Source organism: Tursiops truncatus, chromosome 16 (assembly GCF_011762595.2).
Source record: "Tursiops truncatus isolate mTurTru1 chromosome 16, mTurTru1.mat.Y, whole genome shotgun sequence".
Taxonomy (NCBI): domain Eukaryota; kingdom Metazoa; phylum Chordata; class Mammalia; order Artiodactyla; family Delphinidae; genus Tursiops; species Tursiops truncatus.
Genome location: NC_047049.1, coordinates 30,792,957 through 30,820,378, shown reverse-complemented (window position 1 = coordinate 30,820,378; position 27,422 = coordinate 30,792,957). Strand labels below are relative to the sequence as shown.

Here is a 27,422-nt window from a genome sequence, read left to right as displayed (position 1 = left end):
ACCTGGCATCACGACAAGGTGCCACCTGGCACATGCCACCATGAAGCCCAGACCTTAGCGAGCCACAGCCGACTCTGAGCCCAGGGGGAGAGGATGGCGAACCAGTGCCGGCTCAGCGGGAAGGAAAACTGACCCAGGGATGGGAAAAAGAGTTAGAGCGGAAGGTGGCCTGCTCCTGTGGGAAACTGGCTCACACAGGACTCACATCAACTCAAGGCCAGTAACCCCGGTGGGAGGAAGGGCAGGTGGCTCGGTGCAAATTGCAGGATGAGCCAGGAGATACGTGGCCCAGCTGGTGGAGCGGGTGAAGACTCGGGGCTGAACATCAACACTCAAGTGCTCATGCAGGCGAGCTTGAGAATATTTATTGGTAATTGACAGACGTGGTTAGAGGATGGTGTGATCACAGATAGGTCTGTAACCAATCAGCAGAAAAGTTCGGTTCCTGTTGCTATGTCTGCATCCGGGCAGAACCGTATTATGAGCGGGCTAAGAGGATACCCTGAGAAACCTGCTTCTATGCATCTGGTTTATCTGTTATCCGCTCCCTGCTTCATGGATGAGAGCAAGCGAGCTGTGGAGCGATAAATTATCACTTGCTGCACACTCTGTATCCCAAGAGAACTCGCTGCAGAGGGAGAGATAAGCCGACACAGGCCACTGAGAAATTGTCACTTATAGGGAAATTCTTAAATAGGGAACAATAACAGGCGTAATCGTAATAGCAAGGAGAATAGCTAAAAATTAGTGACCGCTTGCTAAACACTTCTTGTTCACTGCCTCATTCAATCTGCAAACAAACCTAGTTCATGGGTATTCATATCATTCCCATTTTCTAAATGAAGAAACTGAGGCTCAGAGAGGTTAAGAAACTTAGTCAAAACCACACAGGCAGTGAGGACAGAGGCAGGCTTCAAGTCACAGGCTGCCTGATGCCAAAAGTAGTCTCTTAAACAGGATGTTTCACTGCTCTGCTCTGTTACCCAGGCTGCCACTCACCCAAGGCTTCCTTAGGAAACATGGGCCATCGAGGCCCTCTCCCTCTGGGCTGGGGAGGGTGGCTGGACCCATCGTCCTCAACTGACCTGACACCCAGGCACTGCCCTGGGCCGTGTGGGAAAGGGATGGGGGAACAGAGAGGGAGAAAGTTGCATTTCAACACCTTGTATGATTCATTTATTCTTCCCTATGCTTTGAGACTAAGAGTACTCTAAAGGCCAGAACTGTCTCATCCTTGTTGGGTTCCTAGCTAAGGACAGAGAAAACAGTGGGGAGAAGGTCGTGGGCTATGGTGCTCTGTGGAACAAGTGTACAATTATGACCTTCAGACTGAGCAGCAGGGAGATGCTTGTTGACTGGGGGGTCAGGGGTCCAGGAGAGGAGAAGCCGTTCTGGGGCTGGAGAGGCGGTGTGCTTCAAGGGGAGAATAGGGGTTTGAGGTGTTTGTCCCACTGCTTACAAGTTCAGTGTCCTATGCGGGCCCTAGCCCAGCCTCTCCCCTGGACAAGCACCCAGACCTCGTCCTGCAATGCCCACAAGATCATAAGATCTCAGAGCTTCTCCCGTGAGTGCCCGGATCACCTCCTCGCTATCTGAGAGACCAATGGAGAGAACAGAAGGAAAGGAGCTTTATAAACAATGCTAAGGCAATGCTGTAACCACTGTGAGAGGTTAATATCATTGTCCTTCCTCTTGAAAAACATGGTGAAGGGTGAGAAGGCAAAGGTTTGGGGACCAATCAAGTCACAGCCTCTATTCGGATTGCCTGACTATCTATGGTAGAAGGATGTGCATTGCCATCAAATGCGACGTGGGCCCAAATCCTGCTTGTACCTTGGCTATTTGGACCCTGGAGGAATGCTGCTGGAAAGAGGAGTGGCTGGGAGGAACCACGGGCTGAATGGAGGCTCAGACTCAACACCATTCACACATCTCCAGTCAGGGGCTGGCTTCCTGGGTGGGGCCTGGACATCTGGTTGGCTTGCAGTGCGTGGAACCCCCAGCCTAACAGCAAGGAAGCCAGTGAGTGCCACGGCAGATTTGTTTTTAGAGTAAGGTCTCTGGATATAGAGGAACTATTGCCATCAGCATGGCTTGGAAGCATAAAACTCTGAAATCACCTGCTCCAGTTGTTCAGGTACTTGGTTTCCTGCTCTTGGAAACCTTGTTGGATTTCTGTGGGATGATAATAATAAAAACAACAATATTTACTGAATGTTTACCGTGTTCCAGGCACTAAGTGCTCGGTCTATGTTAACTCATGCAACCTTTATAATCACCCTCTGCGGTAGACACTAGTATCCACATTTTATGGGTGAGAAGACTGAGATCAGAAAGCTTAAGAGCCTGGCTCAGGGCCTCACAGCCATGCAGTGGCAGAGCTAGGATCTGCAGCCCGGCAATTCGCCTCCAGAGTCAGCTCACTCCTCAGCGCTCTCATAGGAACGGAAAGTGATGCTGTTCGTGTAATTCAATTTAATGCGCGCGACAGGTTCTTGGGAGGCCACAAAACGACAGCAGTATTTCACATTTATTGAGTGCTTCTATTTGCTCAGCACAGTATCAACAACAGCCTGTGAACTAGAAGTATCTCTTGACTGCATGATGGACATGAGGAAACTGAGACTTTAAAGGCTGCGGGACTCGCTCAAGGTCTCACGGCCAGTAAGTGACAGAGCTGAGAAAGAAAATCCAAGTCAGTCTGACTCCAAAGTTTGGGTACCGAACCAAGAGGCCAGCGAGGGCCTAGGCGTTCAAACAACCATGGCCCCTGGGCCGGGGAGAGCCCTGAGAGAAGCAGCGGTCAGGGAAGGTCCAGAGCTGATGGGAGGCGCTGCTGGCCTGTCTGCACTCGGCTTCCATCAGGAGTATCTTCCCGCTGAGGAGGCCACGCCCAGGAGCTCCCAGGGACAGGCATGAAGTCTGACTGGCACTTAGCTCTTCAGCACCCACGGCCTGGCAGGCGCCCTGCAGACCAGGGGCTGTCGTCATGGCTCCGCCTCTTCTCTCACTGGGCTGGATGGAGGAGTAAAGGGCACTTCCCCACACACACACCACCCCCAGGAGAGGGTGCAAGACACTGACCGCTGCACGGCTGGGCAGGAGAAAGATGGAAAAACGGGTTCCACTGACATCAGAGTTGCGGTCCCACTTGGAGACTTTTCTGTCTCCAGTGTAGAGCTCTGCCTACAGAGATAGCGTCAGAGGTCAAAAGAGGACCCATGTCGGGCAGAGGGTCTAGGCCCGAGGGTGTGTCTCCAGATGCAAAATGGGAACCGTCCCAGCTGCTTGCCTACTCCGGGGGCTGGGGTGAAGGTCAACGGGCTGGTGTTCTTACTATCATGCAGCTCTAGGAACATCCTTGCCCAAAAGGGGCTGACGCGTTCCCCTTCCGACCTCCCCTCCCCCAGATGCTGCACCCCCTGCACCCCCCAGCATAAGTCATGGTCCTGGCTGGGACCTCTGGGCTCTGTTGGGCACCTGATGGCCACACGTTCTCTGCCTACTCGGTCAGCCGAATCCTCAGTGTGGGCAGCCTGTGTCTCTCAGCCGACAGTTCCTCAGGAGCCAAGACTGTGCGTTTCCTCCCCCAGCCTCTGCCCCGGCCCCTACTCATCATCACTGACTTTTTCCTTTTTAATCTTTATTGGGCTATAACTCACATACTAAAAAAATTCACCCTTCACTTACTTTTGAGACCCTATTTACCAATAATTATCACGTCTGAATTTACGAATCCCTAACTGAATACACTACATGAAATCACTTGTTCACTTATCACAAAAATTCAAATTCCTCTAGAGCATTTCAACAAGAGTTCAAGAAGTACTGGTGAGCAGCTGCTCTGTGCTCTAGTAATGTACATACCCATCACTGAACTCTTGCCTCGTCCAGAAAATGTGCTGAGCACGTGACAAACATTCTATCATTTGACCCTTGCCATGACCCTGAGAAGTGAATATTAGTACTTCTCAAGGGAGGGAACTGAGGCTCAGAGAGGTTAAGTAACTTTCTCAAGGTCACAAAGCCTTGCAGGGGCAGCAGATTTTGGATCCAGGTCTGTCAAGTGTCAAAGCCCAAGCTCTTCACCACCTCGTGCCCTGCCCCTGGGCACTTCAGGGGTGAAAATTGGAGACAGAGGTGGACTAGATGCGCCTCCTGTCTGGAGAAGTGGGAAAGATGAATATTTCATCTCTATACAGCCCTGAAATATTTTGACTCCATCAAATCAGCACCTGCCCGAATCAGCAAGGACACCATGACAAGTAGGGATAAAAATAAAGTTGTAAAACGGCCAGCCGCCCTCACCTGGGTGTGGCCGCTGGGGAGAGACAAGGTGCCAGGGAGATGGCAGCTGCTCCCGCTCTGGGGACAGGCTGTGCCAGGGAGACAGCCTTCCAGGAGGTACCATGGAAGCCTCACATCTGTACAGAAGAATCCAGGGCACCTGCCCCTGCCATGAAGGATGGAAACTCTGGGGGAGCTCTGCCCAGGACCACATCCCCCAGCTCCACCCAGAGCGCTCTCAGGAGGGCTGCTGCCCACTGGGATGGCTCTGCTTCCCTTCCAGGCTGACAGTGAGCTTGGAGGCTCCTTCAGCCATGGACCCAACCCACACAGGTCCAGAATCATCATTCCCTCATTCAGCAAATATTGACAAGTACCTATGACGTGTCGCTGGGCACTGGGATTACAGCAGTGATCAAAGCAGACAACAATCCCTGACCTCACAGTTTGACATTCCAGCCTCGTATCAGTAACGTGAGGGCTGCTGGCAGGAGCTGCCCAGAGAGTGCTGTCCTAGAGGGCTCTGATGACCCCCCAAATAAGGAGCTGATTGGTAAGGTCACTGTCTCTGGGAGAGAATGACAAGATGGAGTGGGGCCCCAAATTCCAGGCAGAAGTCAGGTCTAAAAGTGAGAGGAAGGACTACAGACTTGCTCGTGAGGAAAGAGCTAGTTCCCAGGCCAGCACCCTCACCCTGGCTCCTGAGCCATTAGCCATCAGGGACTGCCGACTGTATTTACTGATGAAGTAATATATATGTTTATCATATGTGAAGGCCCTGGCATTTATCAAGCCACCAGCTGAAAAGTAAAGCTGCTGTCAGCCAGTTCCCTTGGGTTTAATAAACCCAAAAGGCTACAGAGCACTTTACAGTTTACAAGGTTATTTGCATATCGTTTGAGCCTCAGGTAGACAGTGTTGGTGACCTGAGTCCCATATCCTCAGCTCAACTCTGGGCAGTTCCATGCATCCACTGCATGGCTCCCCACTTTTCTGCTTGAGAAATTTTTCGGAATCCATAGAGCTCAAAGCGCCTGCCCACGCAGGTGCAGGGAAGTTCATGCCTCAAGGAATGGTCATATTCTCCCAAACCGGCTGCAACAATAGCCCCCATTCCACATGCTCAATGTGACTCTGACATGCCTCTGGTGGAGAGATGGGCTATGTTCCCTCCCCTGAATCTGGGAGAGCTTGTGACTGTGGTGGAAGTGATGATACGTAGCTTCTGAGGCAAGGTCATAAAAGGCAATACAGCTGCCATCTGGTTCCCTTGGGATGTGTACACTTAGAATCTAGCTGCCATGCTGTGAGGAAGCCTAATCAGCCCGCATGGAGGGCACACAGAGAGGCTACCTGTAGGTTCTGGCTAAGAGTCCAACTGAGGCCCCAGGCAACAGCCATCCTCAACTGCCAGATATGAGAGAACAAGAAAGCCTCCAGATGATTCCAGCCCCCAATTGTCAAGTCACCCCCAGCCTGCAAGTCTTCACAGCAGAGGCTCAGACACTGGGGAGCAGAGGTAGGACCACTTCTGCTGTGCCTTTTCCAAAGGCACATAGTAAAATGGTGGCTGTTCTATACCACAGAGTTTGGGTAGTTTTTTACACAGGAATAGAAACTGGAAAAGGGAGCAAACAATGAAGGACAGCAGCCTTTGGATAAATGCTCCAGCCTCCTATTCCCTGGGCACACAATTACGGGAGGCTTTATGGAAGGGCCGGGTGGGGACATGGCCCCATCAACTAAAGCAGCTACCTCAATTCCACTCCCTTCATTGGATTTCCTCTTTCCCTGTCATACTAGCCCTGCTCCCTCACCCTGTTCCTTGGGGTCACCTCCTAAACGATTTATCTACACACAAGTCCTGTCTAAGACTCTGCTCTCTCAGGAGTACAGCTACAACTAGCCTTATGTCTATCCTAAAAGGCAAGCAGTTTTGTTCCCACCCCCATTTTGCAGATGAGGAGACTGAGGCATGGAGACGTGGAGGACCTGCTCAAGGCCATACAAAGAGTAAGAGGCAGGGGCAGGACGAGAATCCAGGCCTCTGGCTCTGAACGCAGCTAAAGAATTATGGGTGAGGGCAAGCAACCTGGAGAAGCCCTCAGAAGCTTTGCAAAAGTTGTTCTCAGGGCCGTGGTGGTTGGAAGGACGTCTTGTAATTTACTGTCAGTTGAACTCTTGACCTCACTTACAGTATCAGATGAAAAACAAACAGCAGAGCAGCGGACCACCAGACAGAGACCACACCCAGGAAGTCCCACACATTTACCAGCCCCAGGCCAGGAGGGCTTCCCAGGCCCACTCCCACTCCACAATCATCCGATTTTAAAAGGTCCCTTTTTACAGCATCAAATAGATTGTTTGCTAGTAAATTTAAATTTTACACCTTAAAACTTACTTCAAAGGTCAGCATGAAGATGTTCTTTCACAAGTTTCTAGGAAATCTGTTCATAAAGTACCTAACTATATGTCAGGTACTGTCCTAAGCACATTAATCTGTTGGGAATCATCCTCATTTACAAATGAGGAAACTAAGGCATGGAGAAATTCAGTGACTTGCCCAAGGTCACACACAGTTTGTAAATGACAGAGTAAATAGTAAAATGTGTAAATGGTAAAACTGTAAATGACAGAACACTGACCCGTTTGCTCAACCTCTGAGATCCTGAGCTGGAAGCAAAGGTCATAGAACCATAGAACACTGAGAAGGAAGGGGCCAGGGGCACAAACTCAAGTGCCCACAAGGAGTGAAGAGGGTACAGGGCAAGATGGCGGATGTGGACTAAGGGAGCCAGCTCCCTGGACCTGTCAGTTTGCCACCCTAACTAGTCCAACAGTTTCACTCTATGGATGAGGAATTAAGGGCCAGAGAGGAGGGGCCTGCCAGGGAACACAGCTCCTGAGAGGCCAGGAACAGACCCCAGACTCTCTGTACTCTGCATCCACAGTAGAATGGAGACACACCCCGCCCCTGCCCCAGCACAAGAAGGGGCAGGTGGGAGGTGTTTTAGGTTCAAAGCCCTGAGGCAGGTCCTAGGCAGAGGACTTCTGGCTAGAGGAGTCAGGGAGTTAGCATGGGACCGGGATAGGAGGAAAGGCTGCCCCTTAAGGTTTGGTTTGAATATGGAACCAGGAAAGACAGTGTTCCCCGCAAGCCGAGAGGCACTTTCTTACACTGAGTCTCCAGTCCTTGGTGAACTGCTTATTGCCCTTCCAGAAGGCAGTTCCCTTGCTCAGGTAATTTCCAGAAGCATGAGTAGACTGATGTGACATTTCCCCTAGGTCTCCCTTGCCATCGCCCTCTTCTGGTCACTCTTAGCATCAGCATGGATGAAGGAGAGGTCAAGGGGTTGGGAATATGGAGGACGGCTGCGGAGGATGAATGGAGCTGGCTGAAACCATACAGCTACTTTCCGGCCCTGCTGCCCATCCTGTCCAGTCTGTGAAGAGTCACAGAACACGCATGCCCTGGTTATCTAGCATTTTCTCCAAAATCACTGGAGAAAACTGAGGCCCCAACAGGCAAACCTGCTTTAGTGTTATTCCACAAGGCTGAGACCAGGAGCTGGAGAGCCCTCACAGACGGACCTATGCCTCTTTCACCGGGATTCTCAGGCCCTAGATCAGCACCCAGCATCACAGAGGTGCTCGATACATTCCCGAACACACTGATTGCTGCCCCAGCCCAGGCCCCAGCTGCCCACACTGCCTCCCAGAGGCCCAGTTCACATCCAGTAAAGTCCAGGACCTGACAGGTGCAGGTGATGGCTGATCACTTCGCCCTCATCCCAGTTTTGCAGCCCCAGTGCCCCTCATTTCAGGCAAGGGCACCATTCAGTGCTCCAGAGACTCTTCAACCTGGTCAGGACGGAGGTCCCATGAGGAACTGAGATACCTTAGTCAGGGCATACTACCTGCTGATACTCTCTCAAATTAGCCAGGAATCAACTCTGCCCTCCTTCCTAACTCAGAAGCCCCACAAGGTACAGTAATAGATGGCTATACTGGAGGAATCTTCCTGCAGCATAAGCCCAGGACCCTCAAACCTGGTATGATCCTCAACCTTCACAAGATTCTCAAGTCTCACACTCTCCTAGGTCCTCTGACCTCCCAGTAACCTGGTCTCCCCCAGACTTCACCCAGTTCTGACCTGCCCAACCCCCAGCCTAGACCACACTCGCTGCAGTAACAACACAAATAATTACAGTGTCATCACAATTATTCCATTTGCAGAGAATTTCTCCATAGGTTATCTGAGTCCTCCTACAATTACTGTCCCCAATTCAGATGAGGAAACTGAGGCTACTAGAGCTTTCCAGGGAGTGAGGGAACGGGGCCACACTGGCTCATGCACGGCACTTCCCTCATCAACCAGGAGAAAAGCACCCTGCCCTTCTGCAGATGGAGGCTGCGAGCTTCCCTTGGTCCGCTCATCTCTGCGGCCCGCCGAGTGAAGCGGCCGGACCCTGCCTAGAGATAAACACCAGGACCGGCGGCCCCTGGCCACCGGCCAGGAGCCGCTCGGCGGGCTTCTGAGACCGTCCGCTCTCGGGGGCGTGAGTATCCCTCTGTCCCAGCTGGGAACTGTCCCATACCCATCGGCTTTCTTTGGAACATGCGCTTGGGCCCTTCTGGGGCTGACGCCTCAACTATTCCGGCTCGGAAGCTGCTCCCCTTGGGACACACAAGCCAGTTGGTGGTTAGTGGGAAGCGGGAGCTGCAGTGCCTGGGCCGCGAGGTGCGCCAGAAAGACCCCCGCGTCCCGGGGCGCGGCTTCCTGGCGGGATTAGAGCACCTGACGGCGTCCATCTCCGCCGGCCCAGGGAGACCCCCAGGCGCGACCACACTGAGGGGGCTACAGGGAAGTTTGCGGCAACTTGAGTCATACACATTCCCCCTCGGCTACCTCTTTCTTTTTGCCTGCTGTGAAGCTTTTCGCTTTTTATACTCTCTTCCCAAGAGTAACCACAAGATCTTGGGAAACTTTGCGTTAAACTTACAAATGCCATGAAATCGGAGCCAGCAACACCGTGTGAGCCTGAGAACGCCGCGCCCAGCCCGGCTCCCGCTCCTCTGCTCCAGCCCAGCGCGACCGACGGTGGCCCGTGTTGACCACCTGGCTGTCAGGCGACTCCGGCGCCCGCCCCAGTCCTTGGGCGCCCTCTCGGCCTCGGGCACCCGCCCTTATTCGCTTTGGGAACGCTCCCGCGGCCGCCACCCTGTGCGCGCCGCAAACCAGGGGCCGGGACGTCCCAGTCGGAGTGTTATTTAAGCAGCCCCTCTGGGACATTGTTTTCCCGGGGAGCTCGAGGGATCTCGGGGGGGGGGGTTGGGGTGGGGAGGGGAGGGGAGACCCGCCCCACGGACGGCTGAGCTGGCTTGCCCACCACCTCATTTGCATTTCAAAGACAAACTTCTGCCGGACATCCCCGGCGGCGGCGGCGGCACCTACCGGCTTTGCACGGGTCATGGTAATGCTCCAGCTGCTGCTCCGCGCTCTCCTCGCCTTCCAGCACCGAGTAGTCCCAGGTGGCGTCCGAGCGCTCCCCGAGCCCCCAGGCGTCGCGGGGCAGCGGCAGCAGCAGTAGCAGGAGAGGCAGCAGCAGTGGCACAAGGGCCCCGGGCGCAGTCACCCGGGGCATGATTGCGAGGTGCCGGCGAAGACCGAGGGAGTTGGGAGCACCGAAATCTGGGCCCTAGCGGGGGACGGTGTACAGGGTAGGCTCGGCGGCGACCCGGGAGAGGCGATTACGCGTGGCTGCCCGGCATGGCTCCGGTGTGGAACCAGCAGAGTGCGGCGTCCCGGTCCGCGTCGGCGCGCCCAGGCAGCAGCAGCCGCTCAGAGCTACTTGCCCGGCGGCCGAGGCTGAGGCGGCTGCGACCGTGGTAGTGGCGGCGGTGGTTGGAGCAGTGGCCGCTCCGCCCCTCTCCACCCGGGCTGGACCGCACAGACCTCGCCAGGGGCCCCGGGCAGCCAATCACTCGGGCGCCCGAGGCGAGGCCCCTCCTCTTCCCGGCACCTCCACAACTTCGGAGGAAGGGGAGCGAGGTGAACAGGCTGAAGGCAGGGACCCTGGGCCAGCCGCGCTGCCCCAGAGCCAAGGGAGCCCTTCTCCGGGCGCCACCGCGCCTCCGGCCCCCCAAAACTCTGCTCCGGAAGATCAGGGCTGGACTTCCCGCCTTGTTGTATTCTGAAAATTCACTTTGCAACTCCCCGATGCACACGTGGGTCGAAGGCAGGCAGCAGTGGTTAGAGCTCTGAGCTCAGGGCCAGGAACCCGATGCGAGCGATCCCTGATACCAAATCACTATGTGCTTTTCGGACAATCGTTTCTCTGTAGGGATGAAGCGAATCTTCTCTCTGGTTGCTTTCGGAGCAGAAAATAGATAGATAGATAGATAGATAGATAGATAGATAGATAGATAGATAGATAGATAGAGGATTAAGCTCCTCTCAGCTTTCTCAAACTTCCCTCGTCCAGCTGTGAAGGGCGCCTGATTGCAGCGCCGACCTAGCCTAGCGCGTGGCTGGTGATTTGAGTGGCTTAGGGAAGGATGATTTAAAATGATGGACTTCCCCTCTTTGTGACCCCATCCTTTAGTAAAACAGTGTAAGATGCTTCAAATAGGCAAAAAGATTGACAAACAGCTGTACGTGCTATTTGTGTTAAACTACAGACATGTTTTATTAAATAAGCCACTCACCATTAACTTGATGAACAAAAACGACCAATTTCTTTAGTCTGGTTAATTTTGTGCCAATTAAAAACATATGCCCAAATAATTTAAGAGAATAATCAAGAGCTATTTGAAACCCCCTCCTACGTTGTACCTTAAATGTAAACTTTACCTTAAATGTAAAAATTGTCAGAACTGAGCCATTTCGATTTACAGACATAAAAAGTACTATTACAGAGAGACTTTTCAAAGACCTTTCTATGCAAGCAAAATTGCCCCAGTCTTGAAGTAAAACACACCAATGTGTAGAGATTTTCAGCATCACTCCCAGTAGAATCTTTTTTCACTTAAACTGCAAGCAGAAAAAGTGGACTGAGCTTTCCTTTTAGATTTCTATATGGTTTCACAGCCACTAGTGACAAAAGAGCTGACAGGGAGCCCCAAGCTGGGCTTTACACAGAATTCCGAATTTCTTGCATTATGATCATCTGTCTTCTCATCTAGTAAGTAGGGTAACAAGTCCTTCAAACCAGTAGACTTAAAAGTTAACCACTAGAAGGGGGCTACTGGATATTTTGTCTTGGCCCTCAGAAATGCAAGTTGACCCTGCTTCATGCTAAGTCTTCATCAAATGGGCACATACAGGACGGAGCCAGATTGGGCAAGAACTGACAGACAGGAGGAAGTAATCTGGGGTGGGTGTGTGGGTGGAATGGATGTCACCAAATGGCAGGGAAGGCCAAGTGGCCATTAAATAGGTGTGGGAAGGGGTCAAACGTCATTTCTGCCTGAACACTAGGAGTCAAACCCAACGCCATAGGTCTCTGCATTCAACCCAGTGAAGGTCACCACCTGTCAGTAGAGAAGTCCACAAAGTCAACAGCTCAAAAGCCTAACAACCTTCTGTGACACTTCCAGGTCTCCAGATGGCACTAGGCAAACAGCCAACTGGCCTCCTCATTAGCAGGGAATTCCTCTGGAAAATAGACATTACAGGCAACCTCTTGGGCAAACACTGAGGTTGTGAGCTTTTATTGCCTCTAATCCCCACCTCATGAGTAGCTGCCAGGCTTCTCACCAACACTCTTTGCCCAAATATTTTGAAGACAGTCATGCTCTGGGATGAGCAAATGGCAGTTTTATGTCAGAGGCCCTGTTTATATGCTATTTTAAAGGCTATCAAACAAATCAATGAACTATTTGAGTCACAGTACAGAAGTTAGGAACAATTGAAAGGGATGGTTAATATTTTTTTCTCAGTTCTATGGTTTCTGATTTCACTCACCATTTTTGTATTTTAAACTTTAATCGGGATTCAAATAACTTTTAAAATGTATTCTTTTAAATCCCACGAAAAAACTAGAGATAGATTTAGAATAAAAGGCTTTGTGACCTAAAGCCACTCAACTCAGTTCCATTATCACATTCATAATTATTTGTGGGTTTCCTCCCCCACAGCTCATGGTCCTGTGGAAACCTGAATGTCATTACAAGCTTCCCCCCATTTTAGTCAGATGTCTGTCCTCCACTCAACTCGTTCCAGCTCTACCCCTATGCCCTGAGTGATGCAGCTCTCTTGCAGCAGCTCTCAAATGCCTCCACATCTACCAAGTTTTATCCTCCTTACCTACTCCACAGAGGCCACTTTCTCCTCCTTGTGCCTGTCCAGGTCACTATACGCCACCTTCTCCAAGGCAGGGAGCAGAACCTCCAGGGTAAAGCGGGCACTCTCATTTGCTGGTTCATTTCTTAGTTTACATTAACTGACCACTGAGAGGTACTTTGAGTTTTAAAAATATTTAATACTGTCACAATTTTTAGCAGCTGTTGAAAACCTTCTGTGGCTCCTCTGAAACCTCTACCCAAGCCCGTGAGGGTGGCACATCAGGTCCTCCATCCACCACCAGGCCGTCCTTCCACATGGATTCCAGCCTTGGCTCTTGCCACCTCCGTCTCTCCACTCCTGTTGCATTAAACACCTTGCAGTCATCCTAACAGGGCCTTGCTGCTTCACACCTCCATGTCTTTGCCGGGGACAACTTCATAACCACACAGCCTGCATCTTCATGCCACCATTACTGCAGCTACCACACCTATGACATTTACCTATTTATGTCTATCCTACCCTTCTGGGTCTCTAGCCTGCAGCGGACCTGTCTGACCAACTCCAACTTGGAAAGTGCCTTCCATGTCTTACTCTCTAGACCCTCTCTTCCCTTCAGTGACCTCCAAGGTTAAGTCCCATAATCTTAGTGGCTTAGATTGAGCCACTAAGAACTGCAACATTGGCCAGTTTAAATGACTGACATCAAGTTCTCCCTACAACCATGTCCTCCATTTTTAAAATTTGAAACTCCTATCATTTTAAGCATGCAACACTTTGAAAATAACTTTAAAAACGTTTGTAGACTACATTACCACCGTTGACTCCATGTGTCCCAATGCAAGCTTATTCCCTCCCCCTTTTCTAATGTTAAACTGTAGATTAGCTATTTAATAAAAGTTCTCACTTTGAAATCCAGAAGGTGGTTGTGTAGCAGATTCCTTTATACTCCTAGTTTTCCAATCAGACAAAAAAGTGTTCACTAAAGAGATCAAAAGTAACTCAAATTTGCACCAACATAACTATTTGGCTAACAGGAATTGCCAAGTATAATATGTGTCAACTGAGTCTGGTAATAAAATCAAGGGGAGAAAAGAACCAAGGAGGTTGACAATAATTTAAGTAATTAGTTAAAACCGAAGAAGAAAAAAAAGTACAAATAGACCTGGAGAAACTAACCACTAATTTTGATGTAGTACAATAAAAATAATCCCTTCCGTTGGTATAGAACACTCATTTCTGATATGATCTCTATGACAATATTTCCAATATTATCTCCTCCATAGGCTGGAGAGGTGACATCCCCATTTTACAGTTACACCAGTCAAGACAATAGGACCCTAATTTTGATTACTTCTGGGCTAAAAATAAGAAACTCTTTAGCTGCTCTATACCTATAAAATGTAGCTGTCTACCCTATCAGCTTCACAGGATAGTTGTGAGAAAACATATGTGAAACTGTTGTGAAACAGTAATAAGTACTAGACAAATGCAATGCATTACCAATCAGAAGAATGACAGGCATAGGGGTAGTGGGGTTTGAATGCAGGAGTCAGAGTTTGTATATAAAGAAAGTCAAAGGAATGATAATAAAAATCATTTCTTAAAAAGACAAACCTTGTTCATTGTGCCATTCTTTCCATTTTTCTGTACTTTTTTTTTTCTTCAAAATATAAAGCTGGGGAAAAAACCAAATCTCAAATTTTAAATCCTTTGTTTCAGGGGTCAGCCCACTATGGCCCACCGGCTGTTTTTGTTGTTTTATTGGAACACAGCCATGCTCATTAGTTGATGTACTTTCTCCCATGGCTGTTGTGCTACAATGGTAGAGCAGTTGTTACGGAGACTGTACGACTCTCAAAGCCTCAAATACTTCCTATCGGGCTCTTTACAGAAAGTTTGCTGACCCCTGCTTTATTTAATTGTGGAAAGCTATTAGTAATCTCTTCATATGCGTGCCAATAATAATAGGTTATCCCTTATGCTTGGTTCACCTGTTTCAAAAAGGAAAGAAATAAAGCATCCAAGGGAAGAACATTTGACTTTTTATTACTTTTTAAAAATCCAACTTCAGTTAGATTAACAGACGAGATTAGAACTTCAAATGTGATACATTATACTGCACTGGATTTCTATTACTAAAAAGCCAGTTGGAATATGGCCTACACAAATCACGGGTGGGTACAAAAATGGAAGTAATCATTGAGCATTAACTGTTTCCTTTCAACTCTGTCACCGATTGTCTGTACTCTGTGGGGATTTATAGATTCATGTTTGACACAGTTGAAAATCCCAAGTGGGACTGCTTTTCCAAAGATACTCTGTTGTCCTTCAAATAGAATGCCATGTTATTTCCTCCCTGCCTAAGCTCTTACTTGTAATGTTTATAACTTTCAAATGACCTAAACTGATGAATTACAGTTAACATACAGAATGCTGCTTTACCAGTCAATTATTAGCAAGACTCGTTCACCAGTACTTCAAGGTAAACATTCTTCACAACAGTTTATTTCCATCTCCTAATACAGTGAAACAAGAACTTATAACTTTAAGTGAAACTTAAAACTTTACTTTTGTCTTTGCACAATTCTGCCTACAGTTCCAAAGAGAATGTCAAATTAGATGGCTTTTAGAAAATGCTCATAGGAGAGAACAAAATTTATTCCTCATAATGAATTTAAATTTTATAAAATTTCTGCAGCTATATGTTAACTTTCTGAACTACCCTACCTCTAAATCTAGTCTATTTCTATACACACTTCCGAACAATCTTTATAAATTTTCACTTCTCTGATCTCGATTGCTAAAATATAGCTTCATAAGTATGCAATTTTTATGAAGATATAAAACATTAATGAATACTTGTGTTCTCATATGTCACTACTCCTATTTATTACGTGTTCCAATAAATCAACAGAATGAAGCACTAAGACACGCTGAAATCTAAACTTAAAACCCAGATGGAACTGCAGTGTATAGATTACAAATAGGCTTTTCTTTCCCAGAATTCATATACAGAAGCCCTTCGGTATATAGCTTTTCCTGAACAAATGACATTAATACATTTTTTTCTTTTTTACATTTGTAAAAATTCAGGAAATCTTAAAATAATATTTATTTGCAAGACGTTTGGCATAAGGTGATCGATAAACATATAGGAAACAAAAGCTCTATTGAAATGAATACAATTTGTGGATAAACCCTGAATAAGTGGCTTTTGGAAGAACTGGAATTTGCAGCAGCCGCCTTTAGAAAGAGGGCCATCCACTTGCAATGGAAAACACTCAAGCATACCGTTCGCTAGGTTCAAAAATCACCACAATATAATGAATTCTAAGGGCGTGGGGCTCAATTTATGGGCAAACTCAGCACAATCTACGAGCCCAACATGATATACTAAAGAATGCTTTACCACCCTTCCAGCCATTACATTTCCACCTTATCCTACTCTTGTACTAGGATATATGTATTAACGATGTCACTTACTAATGTACCTAAATTTCAGGAGAAGCGTGCTTACGGATACAAATCCCCAGTTTTTGAGAGTGTTCAAAGCATCAGCTGATAAGTTGAGCAAATGTTAACAAATGAAAGACAACTAGCATTTATGGAGTGGAAAAGCCCTACCCTTTAATTAACTTAAATAACATATTTTACCATTCTACAACTGAGAGCTAGGGAGCTAAACTATTTGTGGATTACATCTTCTTCAAGAGACACACACACACACCCAGCCCCTCTAGGAAGCCATAAACCAAAACCTATTTTTTAAAGGACTTTTCAAGGTGACTTATACTCATTTTAATGGAGCTCTTAATGTATGTGGAAATTAGAAAATTATTTTTCAGTGAAGATTCCAAAGGACTTTAAATACAGACCAATTTAGTAAAAGAATTGGTGTACCTGAAAGCAGCTAAACCACTCATTCTTTAAAACCCCTACACCTTACTTGCAAGATTCATGAGAAAGAAATTTCATTTTATTAAGACAAAAGCTTGCCACCCAATTTACAATCTATCAGACTCTATGTTCTTATAAGTACTTCACATGTAGTTTGAAATTTACATAATATAAACCATTAAGTACTGACTTTTAGTTCCTTTTAAGATCTTAAAGGAAGGTGTGAGAAGAAAGAGAAAATGGAGGAACCAGTAGATTACACTTAATATTTTGGTTTGAAGAAGAGGATTTACCTACAGCTTTTGATCAAATTTCTGTTTGTTCATGTCAGCCATACTTAAGTAGTAAGAAATCAAATTTTTCACCCTTTATAGTCCTTACATGCTACATTATAGGATGCAGTCTCTTAATTTATAGAAACATATTTTGTAATGAAAACACCTTACGTAACTCTGAATGGCATGAGTTTCACATTAAGGTTTAAATTACAGCTGTTTTGAGTCTTTCTAAAAATACCAATATACAGTATTGTTTTAGGTGGTCATTTGCATAGCAAACTATTAAACTAGAAACTCAATGGTTCTAGGAAAACTTCACATTATGGATCGTTCCAGAAAGATGTATTCAAAATTAAAATTACTTCTCTTAGAAAACTATAACCTTTATTTGCTCATCCCCTAGTAAGCTAACCACTTTTACCCATCCCACTTTACATGGTACACCAACCTGAACAGATTTTGTGCCACAATTTCATTCAAAGGGCTTCTCATTCACTTTGTGACTGTACTGGATAATCTAGATGTACGCAAGTTTGGGGATTTTAAAGTAATTGTCCCCTGTATTAGAAAAGCATGGTTTATAGTATAGTAAAAAATTTGCATTCAGTAATTGCCTTTTGAAAAAGATATCTTCAAATTGCAAACACATGTATTTTCACAAAACAATTTGGTCAGGAAGTTTTATTTTAACGTTCTAAAGCAGTAACGCTTTAGATGTTACTTAAGTGCCCCAGACAGGATTAACAAAATTAAATGTTTCTAAATTACAAATTTAGCTCCTGTAGGAGTCTCAGGAAAAAAACAAATAATCCCCCCTCCCAAAAGAAGTATGAACACACACATTTTGAAGAAACCCCAATGTTTCATGCAGTGGTAGGCAAGATGTAAAAAGCCACCCAAATTCACACATTTCTACACCAATCATATCAGAAAAAAGTACTCCGTAGTCAACCTGTACATCCAAATGCATTTGGGAATCTACACCTACGTTACATTATTTAATGTTATATACATTTATTACCCACCCCCCTTGTTTTTAATAATTTCTTATGTAAAACCTTCATTCAAACCCCAAAAAGATGTAAGACTAACTTGGGGGGAGGGGGCAGATAATCACTTTAGACATTCAGTTAAAATGTAGTTTATCTAAATCACAAAATGTTTAATAAAAACAAATATCTCCTCCATTTAATACTTTGCTTTCTAACTGTACAGTAAATTGCATTGTAGAGAGTACACCTCTATCTTCAGACTGTATCTTCTTTGGATGGAATTAAGATGTTATTGGATAGTTTTAAGATAAATAAATGGGAAGTTGGTCCAACTAAGATGACAGCAGATATATTACACGCAGGATTTAATATTTTTAAATTCTCTCTGTAAAAAAAAAAAAAGGATGCAGTTGAATTGGAAAAAAAAAAAAAGGCAGGTCAAAAAAGAACCCAGGTTCAATATATAAAAATGTCCCACAATAAGTTGACGATGGCAGTAAAAATAAGAGAAAAAATTAATCTTTCTGGAACATCATTTTTCAATAACATAGAAACACTAGTGCCAGGAAGATTTCTATTCATGTAATTTTAGCATCCAAGTTTCCCTCTATTTATTTTATTGGAACAAATGCTTTAAATAAACTATTTGTCCTCTTCACTGAAGAGAGCTGGTCTATTTCATCTTTAATGAGCTAGTTTTTGGGAAGATTAGCCATGTACTGTAGTAATGCCTACTGCATAAAATCCAAGCATTTGCTGTGAACAGTTGGAGAAAGCAGTCAGTTAAGAACCTAGGATCAATGGAAATAGATGTTACTTTAAGCCATCCACAAAAGAGAGACCCACAAAGTACCCAGTGTTAAAGCCCAAATCTCTTCTTGCGCTTTTTTTGCTGTGCAAGTTCCACCCCTGTGAAAGAGAAATTGATCCGAAGTTCCAGGTTTTCTTGGGTCTTTAGTCAATTTTCACATTAGTATAGATTTTTCGGACAAAGGCACTTGTTCCCATGTAACCAATTGCTCCTGTAAAGATAAAATAAGATGCTTTGAAACAAATACATATAGAGCAGTATCCATCATTTACAAACACTAAATGCTCTCTGCTCTGTAAAGGTATTATTTTTCCATGATAACATCTTTTGTTAGTATTCTCTCTGAACTTATTAAAATAGTATCATTTGTTCTGCAAATCACCTGTTACTGTAATACACCAAGTTTGACCTGATGTAATGTTTTTATAATTAAATATCAATTAATACATGAAATTATGAACTATATGAATTAAAATAATCTCTTATAAAGAATAATTTCAGAATGACAAAAATCTGTTAAATGAAAAAAACATGTTTTTTTAAAATTTAAGCATAGATTATTCTAGGTCATTAAAACAATATTAACATGTTCCCCAAACCATATGATACCTTATGGATAATTCAGTAAGAAGTGACTGGGGATTCTCTCAGGGAAGGACTGAGAACCACGACCAAGTGCCATTTGAAGCTCTAGAGAGGAGGCTTCTTTTTATTTTTTTTTTTTGCAGCACGCGGGCCTCTCACTGTTGTGGCCTCTCCCGTTGCGAAGCACAGGCTCCGGAAATGCAGGCCCAGTGGCCATGGCTCACAGGCCCAGCCGCTCCGCAGCATGTGGGATCTTCCCGGATCGGGGCACGAACCCATGTTCGATCGGCAGGCGGACTCTCAACCACTGCACCACCAGGGAAGCCCTGAGGCTTCTTTTTTTATGTTTAAATTGTAGAGGCTATGTGATTGGTAGAGAGGCAGGCATTTGAGGGCATGCATAAGAGAGACAGGTAAGTAGATCACGAGTTTTTGAATAATTAGCTTCAAATGGGACCCAAAACACCAGAGAACACGGGTGTTTTTGTCTGTTTTGTTAATTAAGTTTCTGCCTCCTGGGCCTCAAAAAGTACTTGGCACATGATAAGATACTCAATAAATATTTGTTGAATGAATGAATGACTGTATAGTTCTTTAGAGCAAGTAATAAGGGATCTTTAAAACAAGACAGTTGGTCATTCATATCATAGAGAAGATTCTCCACTGGATTTAGGAATTTACCATCTAAGCCCATTATTCAAAGTCTAAAAGTATATCTTCCATGAGTTAACGATACATACATATATGCCTAATTGTCCACCTTTGAACTGACTTTTATTTGCCCAACTGGTGTATGCAAGGAAAAAATAAGTCTCTTCTGCCTTTACGTATGTAAACTGTACCTCAAAGGAACCAAATGGCTGATAAAAGGAAGTTTCTCCTTAGAGAAGTATCCCAGCTAATAAATATAAAAGGAACAACAGAACGAGAATATTATAACCACTAACGACTTATTTGAGCTAGGCAGTAATTATCAATGGCTGCTAACCTCACAGAGACAACCAGACATTAAGGGCCTCCTTATGAAAGTTCACAAACCACCTGCTAAGTATTCTTGGACAAGTATTAATATTCTTGAGTATGATTAAGTCTGTAGCTGTAACTACCACTTTACAGAAAATATGGGGGGGAAGAAGTACATAGAGAAGCATTAAATAACACCTTAGGGATATAATCAGCAAAATCCAGAGTGTGAAAAACTCTACAGGAATTAAAACAAACCAACCCAAACCCAAGTTTCTTAAATAATTGCAAGGGAAAAGAGAGCAAACTGGATCTTGATGCAAACAAACTGTATTAAAAGAGAAATGAGGATGTGTGGGGCAAATTTGAACACTAAGTGAATATTTGAGCATATTAATAAATTATACTTATATATTGAATATATACTGAAATAATTTTATATATTATATAACTGCATTCATCCATATTATAGTTATATAATAATTATAGTATATAAACACTGCACATTTTATACACACACACACTGAAATATTTACAGCTGAAATAACATGAGGTCCAAGATTCATGTCAGAAAAAAAGCGGGGTAAGGTGGGACTATAAATAAGACAAGATTGGCTACCAGTTGATAATTACTGATGTGTTAGGTGTGTTAGGTACATGGCGACTCACTACATATATATCACTGTTCCTCTTTTTGTATATATTTGAAAATTCCCCATTATTAAATATTGAAAATATTTTTAAAAACCCACCCAAACAAAGCAAACCTATTTTTGCAATGAATAGACATTTATTTTTTAATATGAAATAATTATACTACACTTGAAAACAGTGATAATTCACTTTGAAATAATTATATACAAGTCCTTACAAGGTAAGAGAAAATACCATTCAATTTTATAAAAATAAATCTGAATTCTTATAAAAATATCTATAAAATTTTAAGTAGAATCAAAAATTTAACTGGCGTAATACAACACTAGTCCAATAACCAAATCCAGTTTTCCAGACTTACAAAACCTTGTTCCATTTTGAGCAGAGGTACGCTTAAAAGCAAAACAGTGTCAACCTAGAGTATCATTTTTCCTAATCTTATGAGTATCTCAAGAATAAGCTTATAAAAATATGGCTTTATAAAAGGAAGATATTGAATATGCACTCTAGAAAAGTAAATGTCTTGGGAATAATACACTTTAAAACTTAATTTCCTTAAAACTAAAATGCTATGCTCAAAATATAAAGTCTACAACAATATCTAATTATTTCCCACCTTATAATTATTTTTCCTACATTAAAAAAAATCTAATATTTTTCTTTCAATTACTGACTGAAAAAGCATTTTTAGCAACATAACCTGATGCGTATGTATAACTTTTGTATGACATTTTAATCATTTTAATCATTTCCACTGTGAAATGTTTCCCCTCCCCGCGAAACACCAATTAACACTGAAGGCATACAAACCCTTTAAAGAATAAATGTTGGGACATTGCCAGAACAGCAGGGAACTGTAAATGTGCCAAGACTGTTAGGCAGTAAGATGAAATTTCAATAGGAAATGCGTTCAAAAACTTTAGCTAACTTAATTCCATTTTCTTTGTAAATGTCAAGATATTTACCTCTCCAGGTCTTCCTTAAATCATATTATAGAAAGATTCAAGAAAAAAGTAACCTTCTGCATAATCCCATGACTCCATACCTCATTGATTGCTGGTGATAATCAAGAAAGATTTCAGAGGAGGAACCAAGATGGCGGAGTAGAAGGACGTGTTCTCACTCCCTCTTGTGAGAACACCAGAATCACAACTAGCTGCTGGACAATCATCGACAGGAAGACACTGGAACTCACCAAAAAAGATACCCCACATCCAAAGACAAAGGAGAAGCCACAATGAGACAGTACGAGGGGTGCAATCACAGTAAAATCAAATCCCATAACTGCTGTGTGGGTGACTCACAGACTGGAGGACACTTATACCACAGAAGTCCACCTGCTGGAGTGAAGGTTCTGAGCCCCACATCAGGCTTCCCAACCTGGGGGTCCGGCAATGGTAGGCAGAATTCCTAGAGAATCAGACTGCGAAGCCTAGTGGGATTTGACAGCAGGACTTCCAACAGGACTGGGGGAAACAGAGACTCCACTCTTGGAGGGCACACACAAAGTACTGTGTGCACTGGGACCCAGGGGTAGGAGCAGTGACCCCAGGGGAGACTGAACCAGACCTACTTGCTAGTGTTGGAGGGTCTCCTGCAGAGGCGGTGGGTGGCTGTGGCTCACCGTGGGGAAAAGGAAACTGGCAGCAGAAGTTCTGGGAAGCGCTCCTTGGCGTGAGCCCTCCCAGAGTCTGTCATTAGCCCCACCAAAGAGCCCAGGTAGGCTCCAGTGCTGGGCTGCCTCAGGCCAAACAACCAACAGGGAGGGAACCCAGCCCCGCCCATCAACAGTCAAGCGGATTAAAGTTTTACTGAGCTCTGCCCACCAGAGCAACAGTCAGCTCTACCCACCACCAGTCCCTCCCAACAGGAAACTTACACAAACCTCTTAGATACCCTCATCCACCAGAAGGCAGACAGCAGAAGCAAGAAGAACTACAATCCTGCAGCCTGTGGAACAAAAACCACATTCACAGACAGACAAGATGAAAAGGCAGAGGTCTATGTACCAGATGAAGGAACAAGATAAAACCCCAGAAAAACAACTAAATTAAGTGGAGACAGGCAACCTTCCAGAAAAAGAATTCAGAATGATAGTGAAGATGATCCAGGACCTCGGAAAAAGAATGGAGGCAAAGATCGAGAAGATGCAAGAAATGTTAACAAAGACCTAGAAGAATTAAAGAACAAACAAACGGAGATGAACAATACAATAACTGAAATGAAAACTACACTAGAAGGAATCAACAGCAGAATAACTGAGGCAGAAGAATGGATAAGTGACCCGGAACACAGAATGGTGGGATTCACTGCTGTGGAACAGAATAAAGAAAAAAGGATGAAAAGAAATGAAGACAGCCTAAGAGACCTCTGGGACAACATTAAACACAACAAAATTCGCATTATAGGGGTCCCAGAAGGAGAAGAGAGAGAGGAAGGACCAGAGAAAATATTTGAAGAGACTATAGTTGAAAATTCCCTAACATGGCAAAGAAAATAGCCACCCAAGTCCAGGAAGCGCCGAGAGTCCCATACAGGATAAACCCAAGCAGAAACATGCCAAGACACACAGTAATCAAACTGACAAAAATTAAAGACAAAGAAAAATTACTGAAAGCAACAAGGGAAAAATGACAAATAACATAAAAGGGAACTCCCATAAGGTTAACAGCTGATTTCTCAGCAGAAACTCTACAAGCCAGAAGGGAGTGGCATGATATACTTAAAGTGATGAAAGGGAAGAACCTACAACCAAGATGACTCTACCAGGCAGGATCTCATTCAGATTTGCTGGAGAAATCAAAAGTTTTACAGACAAGCAAAAGCTAAGAGAATTCAGCACCACCAAACCAGCTCTACAACAAATGCTAAAGGAACTTCTCTAAGTGGGAAACACAGGACAAGAAAAGGAACTACAAAAAACAAACCCAAAACAATTAAGAAAATGGTCACAGGAACATACATATTGATAATTACCTTAAATGTGAATGGGTTAAATGCTCCAACCAAAAGACACAGGCTTGCTGAATGGATACAAAAACAAAACCCAGGGCTTCCCTGGTGGCGCAGTGGTTGAGAGTCTCCCTGCTGATGCAGGGGACGCGGGTTCGTGCCCCGGTTCGGGAAGATCCCACATGCCGCGGAGTGGCTGGGCCCGTGAGCCATGGCCGCTGAGCCTGCACGTCCGGAGCCTGCGCTCCACAGCAGAAGAGACCACAACAGTGAGAGGCCCGCGTACCACAAAAAAAACCAAAAAACAAGACCCATATATATGCTGTCTACAAGAGACCCACTTCAGACCTAGTGACACATACAGACTGAAAGTGAGGGGATGGAAAAAGATACTCCATGCAAAAGGAAATGAAAAAAGGCTGGAGTAGCAATATTCATATGAGATAAAATAGACTTTAAAATAAAGAGTGTTATAAAAGACAAGGAAGGACACTACATAATGATCAAGGGATCAATCCAAGAAGAAGATATAACAATTATAAATATATATGCACCCAACATAGGAGCACCTCAATACATACGGCAACTGCTAACAGCTCTAAAAGAGGAAATCAACATTAACACAATAATACTGGGGGACTTTAACACCTCACTTACACCAATGGACGGATCATCCAAAGTGAAAATAAATAAGGAAACAGAAGCTTTAAATGACACAACAGACCAGATAGATTTAACTGATATTTATAGGACATTCCATCCAAAAACAGCAGATTACACTTTCTTCTCAAGTGCGCACGGAACACTCTCCAGGACAGATCACATCTTGGGTCACAAATCAAGCCTCAGTAAATTAAAGAAAATTGAAATCATATCAAGCATCTTTTCTGACCACAACTCTATGAGATTAGAAATGAATTACAGGGAAAAAAACGTAAAAAACACAAACACATGGAGGCTAAACAATACGTTACTAAATAACCAAGAGATCACTGAAGAAATCAAAGAGGAAATCAAAAAATACCTAGAGACAAATGACAGTGAAAACACGATGATCCAAAACCTATGGGATGCAGCAAAAGCAGTTCTAAGAGGGAAGTTGATAGCTATACAAGCCTACCTCAAGAAACAAGAAAAATCTCAAATAAACAATCTAACCTTACACCTAAAGGAACCAGAGAAAGAAGAACAAACAAAACCCAAAGTTAGTAGAAGGAAAGAAATCATAAAGATCAGAGCAGAAATAAATGAAATAGAAAAAAGAAAACAATAGCAAAGATCAATAAAACTAAAGGCTGGTTCTTTGAGAAGATAAACAAAATTGTTAAACCATTAGCCAGACTCATCAAGAAAAAGAGGGAGAGGACTCAAATCAGTAAAATTAGAAATAAAAAAGGAGAAGTTACGACACTGCAGAAATACAAAGCATTCTAAGAGACTACTACAACAAGCTCTATGCCAATAAAATGGACAACCTGGAAGAAATGGACAAATTCTTAGAGGGGTATAACCTTCCAAGACTGAACCAAGAAGAAATAGAAAATATGAACAGACCAATCACAAGTAATGAAATTGAAACTGTGATTAAAAATCTTCCAACAAACAAAAATCCAGGACCAGATGGCTTCACAGGTGAATTCTATCAAACATTTAGAGAAGAGCTAACACCCATCCTTCTCGAACTCTTCCAAAAAATTGCAGAGGAAGGAACACTCCCAAACTCATTCTAATGAGGCCACCATCACCCTGATACCAAAACCAGACAAAGATACTACAAAAAAAAAAAAAATTACAGACCAATATCACTGATGAATATAGATGCAAAAATCCTCAACAAAATACTAGCAAACAGAATCCAACCACAAATTAAAAGGATCATACACCATGATCAAGTGGGATTTATCCCAGGGATGCAAGGATTCTTCAATATATGCAAATCAATCAATGTAATACACCATATTAACAAATTGAAGAAAAAAAACCATATGATCATCTCAATAGATGCAGAAAAAGCTTTTGACAAAATTCAACACCCATTTATGATAAAAACTCTCCAGAAAGTGGGCAGAGAGGCAACCTACCTCAACATAATAAAGGCCATATACGACAAACCCACAGCAAACATCATTCTCAATGGTGAAAAACTGAAAGCATTTCCTCTAAGATCAGGAAGAAGACAAGGAAGTCCACTCTCACCACTATTATTCAACACAGTTTTGGAAGTCCTAGCCATGGCAATCAGAGAAGAAAAAGAAATAAAAGGAATACAAATTGGAAAAGAAGAAGTAAAACTGTCACTGTCTGCAGATGACATGATAATATACATAGAGAATCCTAAAAATGCTACCAGAAAACTACTAGAGCTAATCAATGAATTTGGTAAAGTTGCAGGATACAAAATTAATGCACAGAAATCTCTTGCATTCCTATACACTAGTGATGAAAAATGTGAAATAGAAATTAAGGAAACACTCCCATTTACCACTGCAACAAAAAGAATAAAATACCTAGGAATAAACCTACCTAGGGAGACAAAAGACCTGTATGCAGAAAACTAGAAGACACTGATGAAAGAAATTAAAGATGATACAAACAGATGGAGAGATATACTTACCATGTTCTTGGATTGGAAGAATCAATACTGTGAAAATGACTATACTACCCAAAGCAATCTACAGATTCAATGCAATCCTTAACAAATTACCAATGGTATTTTTTACGGAACTAAAACAAAAATTCTTGAAATTTGTATGGAGACACAAAAGACCCTGAAGAGCCAAAGCAGTCTTGAGGGGAAAAAAACGGAGCTGGAGGAATCAGACTCCCTGCTTCAGACTATACTACAAAGCTACAGTAATCAAGACAATATGGTACTGGCACAAAAACAGAAACATAGATCAATGGAACAAGGGAGAAAGCCCAGAGATAAACCCACGCACCTATGGTCAACTAATCTATGACAAAGGAGGCAAGGATATACAATGGAGAAAAGATAGTCTCTTCAATAAGTGGTGCTGGGAAAACTGGACAGCTACATGTAAAAGAATGAAATTAGAACACTCCCTAACACCATACACAAAAATAAACTCAAAATGGATTCGAGACCTAAATGTAAGACCAGACATTATAAAACTCTTAGAGGAAAACATAGGAAGAACACTCTTTGACATAAATCAGAGCAAGATCTTTTTTGATTCACCTCCTAGAGTAATGGAAATAAAAACAAAAATAAACAAATGGGACCTAAAGAAATTTAAAAGCTTTTGTACAGCAAAGGAAACCATAAACAAGACGAAAAGAGAACCCTCAGAATGGGAGAAAATATTTGCAAACGAATCAACGGACAAAGGATTAATCTCCAAAATACATAAACGGCTCAATTAGCTCAATATTAAGGAAACAAACAACCCAATCCAAAAATGGGCAGAAGACCGAAATAGACATTTCTCCAAAGAAGGCATACAGATGGCCAAGAAGCACATGAAAAGCTGCTCAACATCACTAATTATTAGAGAAATGCAAATCAAAACTACAATGAGGTATCACCTCACACCAGTTAGAATAGGCATCATCAGAAAATCTACAAACAACAAATGCTGGAGAGGGTGTGGAGAAAAGGGAACCCTCTTGCAATGGTGGTGGGAATGTAAATTGATACAGCCACTATGGAGAACAGTATGGAGGTTCCTTAAAAAACTAAAAATAGAATTACCATA

At 43.8% G+C, this 27,422-nt stretch overlaps 2 protein-coding genes across 2 annotated transcripts in view; both read right to left on the bottom strand.

Annotated features, from left to right (window-relative positions):
* The window catches only part of TLL2 (tolloid like 2), a 129,564-nt gene extending 119,415 nt beyond the window's left edge, over nucleotides 1-10,149 (bottom strand). The window contains exon 1 of the mRNA XM_019939865.3: nucleotides 9,743-10,149. Within this exon, the coding sequence (XP_019795424.1) occupies nucleotides 9,743-9,932 (190 nt within the window). The 5' untranslated portion in view covers nucleotides 9,933-10,149. The remainder of the gene's footprint in view (nucleotides 1-9,742) is intronic.
* A 4,455-nt stretch (nucleotides 10,150-14,604) lies between these two features.
* TM9SF3 (transmembrane 9 superfamily member 3) overlaps nucleotides 14,605-27,422 on the bottom strand; it is a 77,105-nt gene continuing 64,287 nt past the window's right edge. Inside the window, exon 15 of the mRNA XM_019939713.3 lies at nucleotides 14,605-18,763. Coding sequence (XP_019795272.1) covers nucleotides 18,696-18,763 — 68 coding nt within the window. The 3' untranslated portion in view covers nucleotides 14,605-18,695. The remainder of the gene's footprint in view (nucleotides 18,764-27,422) is intronic.